We start from the raw sequence: 21,233 nt of genomic DNA, 5'->3' as shown, positions 1-21,233 counted from the left end.
TGTCCATAACTGAATCACAGGTTGCCAAAAGAATAAACAAATACGCGGACAAAACAAGTACTTCATGCAGCACTGAACCAAAATTTCATAATATAGCATAGTATAAGATCAGATGTTCATTCCAAAACTAAATAAACCCTAGTGTCTCTTTCTATCCCAGGTGAACAGGATGATTGAATTTTGGCAAGTTTATTAAAAGAAGCGAGATGCTCCATACAAAATTCATGGTACATGAACAGAAGCTCCAAGTATTTAACGCTTGACCCATTGGAAACTTTTTCTTGCTTTGGCCTTTCCGGGCTTTTTCCTTTCTACCACACGAGGATCCCGAGTCAAGAAACCAGCTGCTAAAAAATAAACATTAGTACATCATCATCGGGGCAAAGTAGAGTTAGGATTGATTCATGGAGAAATAACGAATCTCAGGTAATTGTATTGAGAAAGGGGGGGAAAAACTAAGAACTCCTGAAGTCCATGTTCTCTTCCAAATCCCCTCAAAAAATTATAGAGAGAGAAAGAGTACCTTTTAAGTAAATAGCTAATGAAATGTACTACATTTGATTTCAACAATAGTATCCATCCTGAATATAGATCTAATGAACATAAAGAAGTTCGTTTAAAATTTAAAAATACAAAAAATAAATGATACTAAATAAAGTTTTGAGAAACACATTTTCAATGCTTTTAGTAAGATAATTAATAATTGTATTGAAAGTATTTTGGTAATCGATTTAATTGTTGCTCTATTCATTGGTTTTGAGTGAGAGCTCATAATAGAAGGGAGAATTAATTTTTTTATATATAATACTGGCAATGGTAGAGTAATTTAACCATCTCGAAGAGGAAGCGAGAGAAATATATCCTTTATCTTTTGCACAAGACGTGTTGACTCAAACATAGCATGATAAAGCAACTGATAGAAGGCTTAGTTATTATACCACTTCTAAGTGCGGGACGCAAGTCTGGTTCCCAGCATTGCAAAGCCCTACTGATCCCCAGCCGTATTGCTCCAACTTGACCTGTTATCACAACACATTTTTAACGTACAAATGAAAATGATATAAACTACCAGATGATTAAATGCTTTGAAAACCCAATAGACATTCCAACTCCTGTTAAAATACGTCCATCCTCTAGTTTGTTATTGCTACTTTCAAGCATTTTATCTTAATGTCAAATTTAAAATTTCAGGCAGGTAGCTTGGTAAAGGACCAAAGTAGATTAAAGATGACAATATATCATGATCGATGCTCATCAGATTTTTACAGTGGTGAGAATATAGCACGCACAATTTCAAGGTATGATCATAGAAGATTGTGTGAAGGCCAATGTCAGCACGTCTGAAAAAGTGTGCGCTAGCTTGTGCCATTGAAGAGACAAGGTGTTTTTTTCCTTTTTTTCCTTTCCGATTCGCACCCAATACCCAGGTCTCCACTTCAATTGGAGGATTTATCAGGGCCCAAAATAACAATGATTAAATTGGGTAGGACCCTTTCGAGTGGCAAGCGCTACAACCAAATATTTAACATGGCAGTATTCCCAGGCTCAAGCTTGAAACCTTTAGTTAAGCTAGTACAACCCTCTTGCCAGTTGCAACAAGTGCTCGGTCACCTTTTTTTTTTTTTTTTTTTAAATACATAATGACTTCTCCAAAAGACCAAAACTTCCAAACAATTGGTTCCATAAATAAATAGGTGCAGGACATTGTTATAAAAGATGAGCAGCTATTTTAGCACTACCTAGAATGAGATGCGATATAACTATCAGGTCAAAGGGCTTTTATGGACCTGTGAGCACACAACACCATTCGTATTAATCTTAGTATTAATGTCTAAACTAACTGTTGCTACCTTAGAAAAGGTAGTGATTTGTTATCAAGAAACAATAGAAAAGTCTGTTAATCATCTTCGTTTGAAGAATCATTTGTAATTTTTCAAAACCTCAAAAATGTAGTTATAATTCAATCAGAAGAAATATAGAAAACCAACAGGAAGAATATGCATCAGGAACTTTTCATTTTTAATTACTCGGAATCTTCCAATAATAGAAAAAAGTCCCTCAGGTAAAAAAAAAACAAAAAAGAAAAAAGTCCATTGTTGATAAATCCTACCCCTTACCACTAAATGAGTTAGAAAATTTCAACCATTTAAATAAACAGAGACAGGAACAATGGATACTTCTGCCTCAATCCCATCTGTCAATAGAACAAGTTTGTAAATATCAAGCACTAAGCAGATATGCCTAAAAAAGAAAAAATAAAGAAATAAAATCCCATACAGCTCACTCATGAATTTTACAGTTATGATAGAACTCCAATCAATCCTTCTACATCTGACTTAAGAATCCTAACAATTCTGGAAAACATCAACAGTGAAACTGTTATGTAATTATAATTATAAATAGGGAAATATTCAAAGATGATATAAATAGGATAAATAGGATTTAAATGATATTAGTAGGACTTAGATAGGATTTAATTATATTAGTAGGATTTGGATAGATTAGGATATTTAGATAATATTTGGATTTATATCTATTAGGGCACTTGATTATAAACAAGTACTCAGTATCCTTTGTAACCCAATTTTGGAATGTGATTAGAAATTATTCAGTTTCTCTTGGTCTTCTTCTCTTCTCTAATTCTCCTCTGATTCTCTTACTCTTTTCCCTTCTCTTTTCTCTTTCTCTCTCCTATTCCTTTACTTTCCATAACAGTGGTATCAGAGCCACTCGATTCTTGGCACCACACTTGGTCAAGAAACATGGAACCCTCTTCAGTCTCAAATTTAGCAGAAAATAAAATGTGGCTTAGGCAACGTGGTAGTGTGAAGGAGTTCAATGACTTCTTTGATGGAGTCATAAGCAAAATGAAACTGCCAGAAAGGTATCATGTTATGATATATATGGCTGGCCTTAAGCAAGAATTAGCAGATATCGTGAAGCTTTTTAGGCCTGTTAGTTTAGATGACGCTAAGACTTTTGCCCGTACTCAAGAAATCCTCTTATCTTGGAAGAACAAGTGCCAATCATCTCATAAGGAAAAAAAAGATTTCACTAATCAAGAAGGAGGCTTGGAAGTTCAAGAAGCAAATATCTCATATGAAGAAGAATCCATCGAACTACAAGAGTCATTGGGATTCAACGAACAACCAACAACCAACAACCATTGCCCAAGAAGTGTCTGTTGAAGTGAAAGAACCCTTGGAGCTTAATGATAACATCAAGAAAGATCTTTCGTATGAGTATGGAAGTGAAGAAGAAGATTTTGATGATCAAACAGAAGACTTGGCAGTTCAAAATATGATAAAAACACTCTCCATACTGATGACGGATTTGATGACCTTAACGAAGGAAAAGTCAAAGACACAACTCTCACCAAGATTGGGTTTTGTGTTTATGGGCCTTTTCTTTCAAGAAACGAGTCACAACTTCTTGTTACCATTGATCAGTTTTAATTGGGTTTCTCTTCACATTTCTCCTATAAGATTCTTGGTTCAAATTTGGTTCAAAGGCAAATTAATCAAGATGCTCTTTGGTGTTGGTCTGGGACGAGTTTTTGTGTACTTGACCCTTGAGGGCAAGGGTCTTTTGGGGAAGGGGGTATTGTTATGTAATTATAATTATAAATAGGGAAATATTTAAAGATGATATAAATAGCATAAATAGGATTTAAATGATATTAGTAGGACTTAGATAGGATTTAATTATATTAGTAGGATTTGGATAGATTAGGATATTTAGATAATATTAGGATATATATTTGGATTTATATCTATTAGGGCTTTTGATTATAAATAAGTACTCAGTATCCTTTGTAACTCAGTTTTGGAATGTGATTAGAAATTATTCAGTTTCTCTTGGTCTTCTTCTCTTCTCTAATTCTCCTCTGATTCTCTTACTCTTTTCCCTTCTCTTTTCTCTTTCTCTCTCCTATTCCTTTGCTTTCCATAACAGAAACCATAAAAGCCCACAGCATCTCTTCATCCATCCAGCCAATAACTTTCCCTATTTCTTCCTCCTCAATAGATTTCTCCAACTAAGCTGCCTTGAGGAATCAGGCCCCAATCCAAGGCTCAAATGAAATGTTTGCTAGAGGAGTCACTTTATACACACCAGCTAAAGAAAAATGATTTTCAGCAATTACTTGCACATTCATAATACGAACCCTATTCTCAGACTGCAATTTCTTAGCAAAATTTCCAACTACCTGCGACCACTATGTAAAATAATTTAGACTTCTCATTCACATCTTTAGCCCACTTAATTGTTGATTTCTCACTCCAAATTATCTCTTTTCTAAAGTCTCCACCTAATTGATGCTCAGGCATACTTTCCCTCTTCAACAGAGATCACTATCTCAACCTCAAACTTATCCGGAAATCAGATATAGATAAATAATTATCTCACAACAGATCCAAATTTCCAGAAAACTCAGTATTTAACACCTTAAGCAAGTCTTGATGAAGATTCAGCATCATCACAAGCTTTAAAATTCCTGATCTAGCCACATATTCACAAAAATAATATATCCTCACCTCACATGTTCAAAAAGTAACTTGAAAATAAAAATCTACAGCAAGCCAAACAAATGCCTTTCTTCAAGCCTAAACAATTTATTGTATTCTAGAAAACGTGATTTTAATAAAATAAATCTGAATAATAATAGTTTAGTTATTAAAAAAATGAATCATATTAGTTTTATGTCCATGCCACAAGGCTAATTAAGCACATCATGTCACAGAGTCTCATCTCCTTTCAAGATTTGAACTTTGCAAGAACCTTGTCAACCAATATAAGTACGTATTTGTGTGACCAATTTTGTGTCATTAAAACACATGAGTTTACCATTATACTTAAATAAGATATACGCCATAGTTTACAAAGAAAACCAGATATTCTATTAACACTATTGACAGAATCGTAGCATGGCAGTTAAGAATTGTTAACTATTTGCAAAGACTCTTTGGGGGAGAAAATGTTCAGCTTTTGTCAAACTTTCCAAATTTGTCCCATCATACCTTTTTGCACGGCTCTCCAATTTGGTGTTTTCAGTCTTCTCCCGGGGAAATTTCCTTTGAAAAATTCACTTTGCCAGAATTCGTTCTGATAGAGAAATTCATGAACTAGTGGTTATTTTTTAGATTAAGTACTTTAGAACCATATTTTAGAGCCCATATGCCTTTGTTCATACTTACAGCAGAGTTTAAAAAGTTTAACTACAGGTTCATCAAATGTTCTCTTTTCTAAATCCTCTTTAATTCATAGTTACTTCTCCCAATAGGCCATCAATTTATTCTTGAGACTTTTAGTTGGAAACCAGAAACTCTCCTCAAAGTGAAATCTTTTGTTTGGACAGTGGTACTCAAAAGAATGCAGATTCAAAAACAATACAGGGCACCTTCTCCTAACATTTGATTTCTGTGTAGGGACAACTCAGTAATGAGGAACAATTAGACACTTCTTACAGTGTAGTACGCCTACTTCTCTTTGGAATAAGTTATTTGATATTGTTGCCAGATCTGCGTTAGTCCAGAAAATCTGGATAAACTTTTCGTTGATATAATTTGGGGGTAGAAATAAGATTACAAAGTTTTGTGGCACTATGTATTTTTTGCTTTTGTGGCACTAAGTATTTTTTGCTGTGATTCAGTGTGTTTAGTTTGAAAGAAATGCTAGAATTCTTAAAGGTGTTTCAACTACACTCAATGACTAATGAAGAAAAAGATCTTATCTCTTGCTTTCTTTTAGTGTTCTATTCATAATTCTTTTTGTAGGGATTTGTGCTCAACTGTTATTTACTTAAGTTCATTATTTCTTTCCTAATTTTTCTTCTTTTTCCTTTTCAGTACGTTATCTCTCATAGGAGGTTGTCTTGCCCAGCAGTTTTCTAATAATTCATTTTCTTTTCCAAAAATGAATTATGAATGAATGAATAGAACATGGCACTTTCATAACAGAATCATTGAGAATTAAATGCAAAGACAGAAGATGTAATTATAAGTCATTAACCTTACCTGAAACACCACCTCCTTTCACAGTACAATCGACATCCCAAAGCCCCAATGTCTTTGTCTCAGAGAAAGGTCGTAATAGGGTAGCCCGATGTTCAAGCATAGGAAAGCAGACATCAAATTCTTTATCATTAACTATAAATTTACCATCACCAGGCTGAACCCAAACACGAGCTACACTGCACTTCCTTCTTCCTGTTCCATAGGCACGTCCTTTCTCATCTACTTTTCTCACTCTTGCTTTTGCAGCTTCCTCCTGTTTCTGTCGCTCAATTTCAGCTCTAGTAGATTTTTTAGTACTCTTTTCATAGCGCATGTCTTCTATTTCTCTAAGGGGTGGCAAGCCATCAACCTCTTCAAAGTCCTTCAATGCCATCAAACTGTCAATCATTTCATCCGTAATTCCAGAAGCAGCAACAAGATCACCAAAAGCACAGTTGGGTCCTGTAGTTGAAAATAATAATATGAAAACTTCAGATTTCCTCTCAACAATAGGAAAGTGGCATTGCATTCCACGATCCATGAGTAAATAAACATCTTTTTATCACATAAATCACCAAAAAAAAAAAATGTAACTTCAGCAAGCAAATTGTATTAAAAGAGAAAAGAAAAAGGCAACAAGAAGAATAAACAAAAAATGAGTTGATACAACTGATACCAGTTATGATACATAAAATATAAGACGATGGACAAAAATCTAGAGCTTTTGATTTTCTTCTTCCTCAGTTGTGATATTATCAACAAAAAGATGAGATGGAGAACAAAGCTAGCATTGAATTTTCAGATTGTTCAGCAAATGAATATAAAGGGTGGGTTTTCCCCAGGTACAGCCCCTTTCAAAAATGCATCCAATATGTGAGTGAGCCATATCCACGTCATATCTAAAGTTAGATCATTTTCACCGATGCAAATATGCAGTGCTCAGTTCTAACAAACATCCCCACTCAAATCGCACTGCATATATGTTTTATTCTCAATGAAGGTCCACCTCTTCTATATTCCTTAAACTAATCTCAATTTACACGTTGTCTACTGCAACATCCTCATCTCAATTTAATTTGATGGTTGTCCAGTACTTGATCCGAAGTGCAAATGAAGAAGTATAATGGCTAATGGGGGCAAAAAACATGAAAGGCCGCCTGTCATAACCAAATTTTAAACTCAATTGCTCAAGATGAATTCCCTAAATTATTCTCGCTTCAAAATCATCATCACTTCATAGAATATGATGACGCACTGCAAGTGATTTTTCCCATATATTGCTCCCTTAATTAAGCATTATTAAACTATCACTTCCAAATTCTTACTACAGGTGCCTAATTGTTATGTTTCGACTCGTTAACCACTAGAATATCCTATAACAACAGACAAAAAGTAATTATGATCCAGAGTTGGATGATTTCGAAGTAGGAGATTTTTCTTTGCAGGCACTAAATACACTATGTTTAGCGCATTTATCACTGTATTTCCTCCTATTTTGTGCTATATTTTCCTTTTATAGGAATCAATAGGGCTGGTTTGATCAGTACCCTTCCTCTCCAAGCAACAAAAAGAGAATAAATACGGCCCTGAAGATAGCAGTTACACCATATGGAAAGCCTTTTCTTTTTCTGACTGTGAAGCTTCCATACATGAAAAGCCCTCCTAGTAGCAAGACTACTTATGTTTCACAAATATAGCATAAGCAATTTTGTGCAGCATCATTTTACTACTGAACTTATTCTTCATTCCACTCATCATTAACAGATTTCCATCTAATTATTAACCATAAAGATGCCAGCTTTCTGTTCAACCACTAACTATCAGCAAACCTATGTTAAGCAATGGGACTTGAAAAGACATACTCAGTCCTTAACATTTTGATATTGTCATTTTATCATCTTAACAGCTTTCATTAGACTCTTCTATACTAACACAGCTAGAAGCGTGGAAGCCCAAAACAAAAAGAAACACGATAGAAACAGATGAATAAAACAAAGCAGAATCTTCCCAAAATAGGACTTGTTCAAACAGCGCAAGGGGAAACGCTAAGGGTTGTCTAAACAATATTCTACTTCAATTCTCTAAAAAATCCAGAAGGATTGGTTCAAGACTTATTTGTAATATGAAAACTCATCAGTGAAACAGTGCTCACACCTAAAATTACAAAATAAGGTTTCATAAGAAAATGCAACAATATTAGAATTCACCAAATGAGGATTGATTATGTAAAATAATTATACTTATCGTCTAATTGCTTAGCAATGTTTTGCTTTAAGAATGATACATTGACATTTGAAAACGAAATATATACTTGTGATCACCAAAACACAAATCATCACCCACTAAAATAGCTGATAAAAAATGACAAACTGCATTTCGGGTTGACCATTACTGTCAATATGAATCTTGTTATTATGCGCAGAAAAGACTTATAATTTACCTTTGAGAACCGCAGTCAACTGTTTCTCTTCCTTCTCAAGTTTTTCAGGATCCTCAATTTTCTGACTATCAGTTGTCTCACTCTCCACAATACTACTATCAGGCCTGAAATCACTCGCATTGTTTACAATATCTTGAAAATTAAACACATCTTTCTCTTCCTCCCGTAAGGTCCAAGGTTTCGAGGCCCCAGCCAACAAGGACCAATGGTGGTTAGAAAATTGATCCCTACCATTGTTGTTATTGTTCCCATCGGTGGAGAAGTACTTAGGGAAAATAAAAAAATTCGAGGTGGTGGCAGAATAGATGAAATATGGTTGGGGATGTGAGATAGACTTTGAAGTAATCAATACAAAGCGTCGGAAATGGGGGGATTTGGGTATTAGGCGAGAAAACATGGTTAAAAACCGGGCAAAAAATCAAACTTTACCAGCAACACAGAACGGTCTCCGAAATTTGAATGACTGGAGGTATCATAACATTGATTCCGTGAGAGCTGAGACAGCCATCAAAACCGCTAGATAATTGCTGCCAACGACGACGACCGGAGAAGGGAAGAGTCTGAACACGGCGGCGAGGGAGCGACGACGAGCACGGTGAGTGTGGATGCAAAGGTGGGTACAACGGGAAAGGGGTATCGCTGCTCTGTGCGCTCTCCCAAGGTGTATTTTTACGACAAGTTCGACTAAAATTTCCAGTTCTCTAGTTTATAGATTAATGGAGAAATTTAGAGACAAAATTTTGCATGTTTGTGTACGGATGGTTTAAATTGAATTATACTGGCTCTTATTTTTAATATAAGATCTCGTTTGATTTTTATTTTGGTCTTAAATATAAAACTCCAATCTATTTTGTCTCTTATATTTATATATTTTTTCTCAAGTAGTCCTTCTTATAATAATAGTTGTAACCAATATACTTGATTAGTAAGGATATTTTAGGAAAGACAACGCCTATTTATTATAAAAAACTAACTTAATTTATTTCCTTAATCTTCTCAAATTAGTCAACTAATTCTTATTTTTAGAACCAGAGGTAGTATAAAACTACTTTAATTTTAAAAAAGGATTTTTTTTGTTGTCGAGAAAATCCTAATTAAAACCAATTAAAATACTTAGATTAGATTCAAATTGAGGCCAACATTGTTAATCAGGACATGACGTCTAATTAAAAATTTCTTAATATTATTAAATGATTAGAATATTATCAAAATATAAATAATTTTTTAGTGTTTGAAATTTTATATATATATATATATAAGTAAAACCTTCAAAGTATTTTAACAAAACATTTTTAAATTATAATATAAGTAGTCTTTTTTCTTTTTACGGTGTACATATTTATTTTGAGATTTTGAAATATTTTAATTGCAAGAAATATTTGATAGCGAGTTGTTATAATTTACATTTTGTGTTGGATCCAACATTATTCAAATAAATAAAACTAATCCAAATTATGAGAACTGAAATTAAAAAAATTATTTAAAGGTTACTAATATTTGTAATTTAAATATTTTATTAAAATATTTTTAATGGTTTTATTTTTTAAAATTAAAGCAGGCATTCTGATTATTTAATAATATTTACAAATTCCAAATCAGGTATCATGACCTAATTAGAAATTTTCTAAGAATTTAGGCCTAAACTTGAATTTAAGTATTTCAATTTGATTTAATTTGAATTCTACCTTTTTTCTAGTTTCTAATCTTAGCACCATTAATTTTTAAACACTGGTCTTATAATTTGGAAAACTACCCAAAAATACCTTTAAAATTTTAAAATACCAAATCAAGAATGATTACAAAAATGTTTTGTTATTTACTTTTTAAATGTTACCAATTATTATTAAAGTATAGTAAACAAAATTGATTTAGAATTTTGAAATTCAAATATATTTTTTAGAATTCTCCCTATAATTTTACATATTAACAAAATATTTTCAAATAATGTATTAGTAAAAATTATAAATAAGTACCCTCAAAATATGAAAATCCAAATAATTGATTTCAGTTGGCATAATCCCAAATCATTCCACGAGTATTGAAATGTAATTTTGAAAATTTCATGTTTTGATTATGATACTCCTCGCTTAAAAGGAAAAAAGCCACCTCAATATCCTCGCTAGCTGCAATATTGACAATCAGTCAGATAGCGGCAATTAGGATTTTTTTTATTATAAAATTAGCAAATAAAATGCAGTAAATCACTAATGAAATGCAGTAAATAGCGAACATAGTGTTGGAAATATTCAAAATGTGTATAATAAATAGTTAATGAAATATAGTAGATATTTCATTTGCATTTCATTAGCTATATACTACATCTCAATATTTCATAAATTATTTACTACAATAATTATTTAAAGTTGGTAGGGTCCAACCCGTCAACCCAACAAAAATGACAGGTTAAAATTGCCTAAAAGCCAACTTGCCAGCAATTGAAACTTTTTAACTCGCACCTCCAAACTTACAACCTGTCGCGAGTTAGTTCGCCAACCTGTGAGCTAACCTGCATTTATTTTTTTTATTTTTTTCAATTTTATTAATTATTATAATTATATTATCATATTTTATATCCTATCTAAAAATAAAAAAATATCTATGTCATCTCTTTGTTTTTGAATCAAGTATTTGAAGGAAAGATAAAAATTTTATTATATTTTGTTTATACTATATAAGAAAAATATTTTAAAAAATTTAAAAAAGTAAAGAAAATAATGCCCTGATAATTTCATGTATATTTTTGCATCCGAGTAAATTTTATGGTGCCCAATGTCCTTTATTGTAAATTTTGTTGTTAAAATTACACTTTAACCCTTCTTTTTATATTTGCAAGTAAACATTTCAATCTTTCCAACACATCCTAATTTACAAATTTTAGGAATGTATGAAATTAATCATGAATTTTTGAAGTTAGGCTACCTCAATACCTATAAACCTTTTGAGCAATTTTGGAAATTATCATTTTCAAGGACCAAATGATAATTTTTTTAATATTCCCTCCGGTCCTCATTACAAGCTTCAAATAAATAATTCACAGATAACAAAAAATTAGTAAAAAAATAATAAATAAGTTACAAATATACTTTTATTTCCAAATATGCCCTTGCAAAAATGAGAAAAAAGATCAGAGAGAATATGTCAAAAAATGATATAAGAGAGAAATAATGAAGGGCAACATTAAAAAAAATACATTAAATATTAAGACAAGTCCAAATTAAAACTTATAAAATGAATTACACCTATTTCCAAATTTCAAGCTTAGAAATAGGACTGGAGGTAGTAATTCTTTTTGTATTGAAAAGTAGACTTCCCAAGCTTTCTAAAAATTCCTAACTTGTAATTTTTGGAGATGTGTAAAATTGAGTATGAATTTTTAAAGTCGAGCCACCCTTGTTGTCATGCCCTTACATCTTCTCGCATGACTAACAAAAAGTATAAGGAGTCCCTCACTTCATAAGCCTATTTATTTTTTTATTATTATTTACAAACAGCAAAGTCTCCTTCATTAGTATAATATTAAGTGAAATTATAATATTTATCCATGACCTTTATGATAGAATCTCATAGAATAAATCACATGCAATTCTAAGCATCTAGTCATCTACCAACACACACACCACAACAAATAAGGGACCCAGAAACATAATAAAATGCATATGGAGAAAACAACATAAACTCATTGGGGGAAGAACTACAAATAGCTAATGTAGCTTTACTCTTCCTAAGCCTTTCTTAACATCCCTCTTCTAGAGCTTTCACCTGGGGAAAAAAAAGGTTAAACAACATGAATGAGACATCTTAGTAATTAAATCCCTACCTATCATACACTAGCATGGGCTAGTAAGGTGTCAGGTAGGATATACTATTTTAAAAACAACTGCACAATTTCAGTCAATAGATAAAACATGTTCACCAGATTCATTAGCCAGTATCAAGATAATATCAATATCAGTCTCAGAGATAACATCACTGTTAATCTCATTCACAAGATAGTAATTAGAAAATAATTCCAAATATATATATATATATATGCAAATATGAATGCCAAATCCAACCTTATATCTTTTTTATTTCTGTCAACTGGACCCGTGAGCTAAGTCACAACACATGATTGGCCACTCTTACAAGCTCACCACATAAGTGATATGGATGGACCAAAGTTTACAGAGCACCAGTGGACTATGGGTTCCCCTCAAAAAACTAATGGGATGTTGTAGTCCCTTAAAAAACTAGTGGGACAAGAACAAAGGCCAACCATAAAGCTTTGTATGGAGGCTAATACCATGTGCAAGTATATGTGTATTTGTAATCTCTAGTCATCTCCTCCACCATCTAACTCATGCACATGATTCAAAAACATAAATGTGGATATATACACATATATTAAAAAACATAGCTCATCAAAACTCTAACTCATGCACCATATCCCAAAGAGTCAATTGTTTCCAAAATTGATCACGTTATTTAGCTTCTTTCAAACAATATCCCACTAGACAATTTATGCAAATCAAAACTTTATATAAAAGAATTCATTTATAAAAATCACTCAATAGCACATACTAGAGCATGCAACAGATAAAATTTTAGTTACATAGTCTCCTAACTAACAGTCAAACACAAGTAAGGCCAAAAATCAAAAACACCAAAGTATGATTTATAACTACTAACAAAATTAAAAATTTATCTTTATAGTATTAAGGTAAGATACTCATCAAGTTTTAACCCCTAACTCCTCCTCTAAGACCTCAATTATTACTTAGAATTCTATTTTGAAAGGCTTTTTCTAAAGGTCGGAGTAAGAACATATACATGATAATGTAGATTCAATTCCTAGGATCCCTTAACTTAGATTATCTTTGAGTTATTAGATTAAATCATTAGAATCATCAATTCATAACCTAGATAGAAGACCCCTAATTTAAAACTTATGTTTTATTTTCGAAGATCTTAGAAAAACATCTTTAATATGAGTTACATTATTCTCACTACAATGTCTAATTATTGATCTAACCATTAAAATTAGTGACTTATATGTTTAAGTCTACCCTCAAATTTTCAGCTTAATCCAATAGTGAACGAATTAAAAAAATAATAATTAGTTACTAAGGGTTCTATCTATGCAATCTAGAAAAACGATTTCAAAGCGTATCTAATAAATCGCGCCTCATAGATTGATCCAATTGTTGAAACCAATGAGTTGGATGTCTTGGACTGGCTTGCCAAATTTCAGCCTGATCTAACTGTTCACGAACTTGTAAACAATACTTTACCAAGACTATCTCATGTGTATGTGAAACTTGCTTAGGATATTCTTAACTCTACCTGCCTCCTCCTCTATGCAGCTCCTAAAACTCCCTCATTTTAGTATTTATTTGATGTGGCGCTTCTATAACTTGTTATGCTATTTATTTTTATAATATTACACACACCGAGTCATGATTAATTAAATTGCCTATATTTTAATCTCCATTAACTTGATGCTAAAAGTATTTATTTATAAATTTTGTTAAACCCTAGGTGTAAAAGTTCAAAATGTTTCAGATGGCGTGCAGCTAGTAGTCCAAAGTATTCTCTTATGCCTACCCCTTATCTGACACCCCTAACACGCCCCTTGTGCTCTTGCTTTCCCGTAGCAATAGTCAATATGTCATCCCTACCTTGTGGCTTGAAGGTTCCCTTGACTTCTTGACATTTAAGTTTATCCTATAATAACAACAAATATATAACAAGTTATGATATAAATAGTTTAACCAAAGCCAAAAAAAAAAAAGTAACAGTGTGCGTACAATTCTTTGATTCTTTCAGTAACTTTTTGAGCATACATCTTCACGACATATTAGAGACGGTGGGATAAGGATGATAAAAGGATCTGAATCAGCTACTTCTTGTAACCTCTTTCGCTCGGTGGTCTTCAAGTCTTTGTCTGCCTTGGCATAATCCCCACGAGACATTATGTGGCGGCACTCATTTTTGCAATTGTTCTCCATTGCTTTTGCTCGTTCTTGTTGTAACATCCTAATTTTTATTTTTAGTATTTAAATAAACTTAGAAAAAAATTAATGCTTGATAAATAAGATTTATTCTATAATTAATTAAGTAAAGAGGATTCACTTAGAATAGGCTTTATGAGAATAAGTAAATGAAATTACTAAATAAAGAAATAAAATGGATTAAAAAAAAGAGAGAATACAAGGAAAATGAAAAAGATGGGGTTTTGAACTGTCATTCTTCCTATTTTAACATGGCTCTTAAAGTTCAATATACCCCTAAGTTTTATTTTTTAACCATAACGAGAGAGAGAAAATTTTCGGAAAACTCAACGTCTTCTTCCTTCCTTTCCTCGCACAGGATCACCATTCTTGAAGCTTGGAGTGTCTTTGCAAATCATTTAGATACTCCAAACCACTCCATTTTATTAAACCTTATCCGTGAAAGTGATTCTACTCATTTAGATCTATCTAATAATAGTAATTTTTGCTGTTAGAGAAAATTTTTGGATTTAAGATTTAGAGCAAGTGTTGAGTTTTGAGAATAGATGGGCATGGTATTGTAAAGCTATTTTAATAGATTATTTCTATCGGTTTAGATTTATTTACTGGGTGCCTAATATTTTTAAATTAATTATTTTAGTTAAACAGTTTTTTTTGGTGAAAAATATGATATTTTTACTATGGAACTTATGATTGAAATATTTACTTAAGTGTATTTGATGTATATTGAATTTCTAATGGTTTATTTTAGATATTTAAACTTGAGATTCGATTTGTAAATTTTAAATATCATAATTTTATATTTTTAAAATTTTAAGAAATTTTTATTACAGTAAATAGTTTGAAAGATTTAAATAAAAAAATGGATTGTTAGTATATTATAATTTTGTGCTAAAAGATTTAAGTAAGGGTTGTCACCCAAAAAAAGAAAGATTTAAGCAAAGGATATGAGAGCTATGAGATTTTAGCATAAAATTAGAAACTTTAACTTATATACTTGCTCAAGTAATTAATTAAATAGCTTGTGTATTGATATGCAGATATAATGATTGTGTAGATTGAATTATTTGATTGCTGGTTTGAATACGAGGTTAACCTTGTGGTAATCCTTTTCCTAGTAGGCAAGACGTAACTTCTTTTCACTTATTATGTATGCTTGTGTGTTGTTTATGATTGATTTTAAATTATATGGGATTTATGAAGTAACGAAATTATGATATTAGTTATGAAACTATGTTGTTATTGAAACTCTCTCGTGGGACTCTTTTTATTAAAAATAATTATACATATAACTATGATGATCTCATGTGTTTATGGATTGTTGGGAATTGGAAATTCAAACTGATTTTAGCATGTTGATGATTTATTATGAATATAATCTTTTGAGTATCGATATGCGAGGGGTGGCAGATGTTAATAATGGGAATTATACCACAGAGGATATAAGAGGGTGAATCATGTACATTAGATGATATTAGTTGGTAGGGCTATTAGGTGTACATTGGTTGGTCCTTTAGCCCAATTACTCATTGTAGGGCATTGACACCTTGCTAGTGGATTAGAGGGGGAACCCATAGTTCTGTCTTATGCTCTGTGGATTTTGGCCGCTCCATATCACTTGATATGTAAGCTTATTTGATTACTAGTCACATGGATAAAATTTAACCTATGGGTTCAGTTAGATAATATAGGGTAGCTGGATATAAGGGAGGTGAGAGGATTATCCATTGTACTTTGTTATATCTTTCAACAATATGAAATCTGTTTGAATACTATGAATTTGTAATTGTCTCACTTGACACCTTATGAGCACTTATTTGTATACTTAATAAGTAGGATTGTTGGTTATTAAGGCTTTTGTCTCATCCTGTTGATTTAACACTTTTCCAAGTGATAATTACCTTTCAAGTCTCTCAAGGAAAGCTCCAGAAGTTTGAGCTACTGCTGTAAAATTGTAGTGTTTTCACTCTTTTAATTATCTTGGACAGATTTATATTGCCATACTAGGGCACATTCCACATACTCTGATTTGTTATGAGACTGATTGTATTGGCTTTGTAGTTTTGATTAACTGTTACTAAATTGCATGTTAGTAGAAGACCGGAGGCTTCAAGGTGTTTACATGTGGTTTCTATTGTGAATGGTAGACCCACAATGATCTTTAATACTAGATGACTTTTAGTTTTAGAAAGTTATGAAAGACATTATTGAGTAATATTGTGTTATGGGCTTAGATTGAATATGGCATTCTGGGTTTCATAAAGCTCTTTTAACCATTATAGACATATTTATAGATTGGTTTGACTCCTTTTTCTTATCATGGTTAACTTTTTTTGTGATTTAAGTTGCTTATATAACCATGGTAGCATTTCTAAATGTTTTACAAAGTTCCTATTTTACCATAGTTAACTTTTCAATATTGATACATTTAAATAATTAGAAGTTTTGTTGTTACAAATTTGGTATTAAAGCCAAGTTTCGATCTTGTGACTTGTGTGTTAGGGACCCACCATGCTTTTGATGTGCAACTCTAATGCATATAGTGGCAATATATAATCTTCACACATATCCTTTCTTATCTTGTCTTGGTTGTTGTGTTTCAATACTCACTTCCTATGTTTGGTTACATCCTTAGGTAAGGAGGAGATGGTACGCACGCAATCATGACAAACTAACCTTGGAGGCAACTGGCCTCCTAATCCACCTAACTAACCTCAATAAAACAATGAAGCTTTCTTACAACGGATGATTGACCTAGTGATTGTTAGTCACAGCTTCACCCAAGAGGGGTTGAATTGGATGATATATAAAAAAATTGACTTAATAAAATAAATAACCAATTAAAACAAGGGAGACAGGCTTAGAAAGATTTCACCAAGGATGAACAAATGAAATGACATAGGAGATTATACTGGTTCGGTCTCAATCACTTGATCTACGTCAAGTCCTCAGAGTGCCTCTAAGGCTTCCACTATACCCCAAGATTCAACAGGCTCTTGGTGCTTCAGTATAGCAATTGAGTCACTCTTAATTACTCTCATTTACTACCTGTGAGGTTACAATCCCCATAAGAATCCACACTCTTCGGTCACTCAGTGCTCATGCCTAAAATTACAAAATAAGGTTCCATAAGAAAATGCAACAATATTAGAACTCACCAAATAATGATTGATTATGCAAAATAATTATACTTATCGTCTCATTGCTTAGCCATATTTTGCTTCAAGAATGATACATTGACATTTGAAAATGAAATATATACTTGCGATCACCAACACACGAATCATCACCCACTAAAATAGCTGATAAAAAATGACAAACTGCATTCCGGGTTGAGCATTACTACCAGTATGAATCTTGCTATTATGCGCAGAAAAGGCTTCTAATTTACCTTAGAGAACGGCAGTCAACTGTTTCTCTTTCTTCTCGAGTTTCTCAAGAACTAGTAGAAGTCACATGCATTGCTTACAACATTTTAGATATTAAACACATCTTTCCGTTCCTCCCATAAAGTCCATGGTTTTAGGAGCTCTTCTCCATGCCATAGTTGGTTGCCAAAATTATCACCCTTCTCATTACTTTTCTTGTGAAGCCCTTTAAATATAGCATCCTCGTCTTTATTATCAAGACCCTTCTCTTCTGACCACCATTGGTCCTTGTTGGCTAGGGCCTTGGGGTCGTCATCCCCCTCATTAAATCGATCAAATCCTCCAGCGAACATAGCGTCAAACATATCTTCACTCTCCTGGAAATCTTTGCAAACACCGATAGAAGCTTGATCCCTGCCATTGTTGTTGTTGTTCCCATAGGTCGAGAAGTATTTGGGGAAAATAAGAAAATTCAGAGTGGTGGCCAAATAGGTGAAATATGGTTGGGGTGGTGGCAGAATAGATTATTTCTATCGGTTTAGTGTTATTTACTGGGTTGGCTAATATTTTTAAATTAATTATTTTAGTTAAACAGATTTTTTTGATGAAAAATTTGATATTTTCACTATCGAACTTTTGATTAAATTATTTAGTTACGTGTATTTGATGTATATTGAATCTCTAATGGTTTATTTTAGATATTTAAAGCTGAGATTGGATTTGTAAATTTTAAATATGATAATTTTATATTTTAAAATTTTGAGAAATTTTTATAAAAGTAAATATTTTGGAAGATTTAAATAAAAAAATAGATTGTTAGGATATTATAATTTTGTGCTAAAATAAAATCGCAAAAAGGCCACTAAAATAAAAAATTATATACAGTTTACAAAAATTATTATAAAAACCAATGCTATTGTTATCAAAACCCATACTTATGTTGTTATGGGTTCTTATTTGTAATTTTTTTATTTCTGCCTTTTTTTTTTGTGATTTTCCCTTTAGCAATAATTATCTAATAAGTACAAAATAAATCAATTGCATTGTAGACTTAGGTGGCGTTTGGATGGAAACCAAATCATAGTTTCAAAAGTACTTTTACGGTTTACGAAATAAATATGTAGAGGAGTTTGCCTCGTTTTGCTGAAAAGTACTTCTGAAGCACTTTTAAGGGTTACCAAATACCCCCTTAATGAAGATGGGAAGGCATGCAGCTGACAGATATAGATTAGAAATTTGGATCTTCTTAATTAATCAACAATTTCTTCTACTTTGTTTCAATTTTACTTTTTAACTGTCATGCATATTGATTTAAATTGTTACATTGTCCCCCGTCAAAAAAGAAAAAGGTTAGTGGATGCAATATTTATTTCCTCTCTACATTTTATTTAGTTGATTTTTTTTCCTGCTGCTTTAATTCCTTTAGAACTGGGACTATAAATCTACATAGATGAATTAGGATTTTAGTATATTGATGAATAGATTAGTAAATAAATATTTTAAATATTTTAATTAAAAAATATTTTTATAGCCCTTTAAACTATAACACAATTAGGATATTATATTAAAGTATACGTTCACAAAGAAAGCATATATAATTATAAGACAAAATAAAAAGAAGATGATCAAGATTATTTTACTGTAAAATAATGCATCCATTGGACTATAATTTTTAAACCTGCATCCATTAGATTTTAAACCCGGCGAAGGCTATGGCAAAAATTGAAGCTTTGGGCAGAAGTTTAAAAAAAGGGACAGTAGATTCAAAAGATTAGACATGCAGACATCAGGTTGATTCGCAAACTCATTTCCACTCAAATCTAATTTCTGCAATGATGATAAGCCATTGAGGTCATTAGGAATGATCCCATCAACTAATGTTTTAGTAGCTCAAATCTAATTCCGTCAGTGATTCAATTTTGAAGATAGAATTAGGCAATATGAAGCCCTTAGGAAATGACTGCCTCTGAAACATTTGTTTCCTTAGAAAAGACAAGATCCTTGAGCTGGAAGTTGTCTTTTAGCATCCATGAAATGCCAATGTCTTTAATTTTTCTAAATAACAAATAGCAGAAGGTACTCCTGCAGAGGCTGTTCCACTAGCATCAAGCTTTTCCAAGGCTTCATTCTCATTAAGGTTTTCTGGCGCTTCGGAAAAAGTTGAGCAGCCGGAGACATCAAGAACTTTCAGACACTTCAATTTGTAAAGGCTATGGGGAAGGCCAACAAGATTTTGGCAACCCTTTAAATCCAAAGTTTCTATCCTTGTTTAAGGATCCAAGTGACTTAGGAACTTTGGCTATACTTGTCTCTTTGACATCTAGTGTTATGAGCCCTTCAAACCCCACTACTTTCCAAAAACAAACGGAAAGGAAAGGAAAGGGGAGAAAAACGTACACAACAAAATCTATATGTATGCACCAAAACGCAAAAACCCAAGGACTCTGGCTTTAATTAATGCAAATGCTCTCAAGGACCTGCCGCCAGTGGAGCCAGCATCATCTTTTTTCGTGATGATGGATGATAAAAAGGAAGAGGACTGCACAAAGTATAAGCCAACCATGAGCAAATGACACATTAAATCTTGTTTCATAGGATGAAAATATTTGAAAGCTCATCAAAAAGCTTCCTGAAATCTTCCCACTATACCAGTCTGCATGAGTGTGTAAAATACGGTGACCGTGTGCATCTATTGAGAGATAACTGGAATAAAGTTCTCAGCCTTATCAACAGGGGGAAAAAAATAGCAACTAGAACATGGAGAATTATATCTTGTATATCCTAAACCCTTTCCTTTCCATATAAATAATTAGAAGATGGAGCAGAAATAAAGAACTGAACCTAGTGAGTTCAAATTGCAAGGTGTTTAATAGTGAGTCAGCTACTCTGTAAATTCCGAAGAGTCTAGAAAGCATTATATACAATTAAAAACACAGACAAATGGCTACTCAAGTGAAAACCCTTTAAATTCTAGCAGTCCTTGGCTTAGGCAGTATATTATTATCTATCCCATGCTACTGCAAGCTGCTTATAATGCCAGTGATATGGACTTCCCTGTTCATATGAATACTGTTGCAATTGCTGCCATTAAATCTGCACATCTACCTCTCAGTTCTGCTTTAATGATTGAAGATAGGAGGTGTGTTGAAATTTGATGATGACTTGATCAGGATTGGGTTAATTGATGTGAGGGGTGGTAGGTGTTTGGAATTCTTTGAAGTGCAGAATTGTTTGAGGAGTTCCAGCAGGAATAGTCAGATTGTTATTTTCCTATTTTTTAATTGCTTCTGCGGCTGAATTGAATGTCACTAGAGCTGGTGCAGTGATGGTTGGGTATAAGACAATTGATGAGTTGATAAGGCCAGGGAAAAGTTCTCCAAATATTATTATTGACGGCTCTATTTCCAGATATAGAGAGCTAAGTTCTGTATAGGTGATCATG

The 21,233-nt window shown here is 32.5% G+C and overlaps 1 protein-coding gene across 1 annotated transcript; it reads right to left on the bottom strand.

Annotated features, from left to right (window-relative positions):
- On the bottom strand, nt 1–18,252 carry LOC114717052 (30S ribosomal protein S9, mitochondrial-like; the record flags this gene model as incomplete). Its single annotated transcript, XM_028902126.1, has 5 exons — nt 1–344; nt 939–1,019; nt 6,015–6,455; nt 8,434–8,593; nt 17,914–18,252. Coding segments are annotated over 5 exons (1,113 nt in total), but the record flags the coding sequence as incomplete, so codon positions are not given.
- Nucleotides 18,253–21,233: the final 2,981 nt, after the last annotated feature.

Source organism: Neltuma alba, unplaced genomic scaffold, assembly GCF_004799145.2.
Source record: "Neltuma alba isolate B1F8T4 unplaced genomic scaffold, ASM479914v2 tig00011705_pilon, whole genome shotgun sequence".
Lineage (NCBI taxonomy): Eukaryota > Viridiplantae > Streptophyta > Magnoliopsida > Fabales > Fabaceae > Neltuma > Neltuma alba.
The sequence above is the reverse complement of the archived record's forward strand: the minus strand, read 5'-3'. Positions and strand labels throughout refer to the sequence as shown.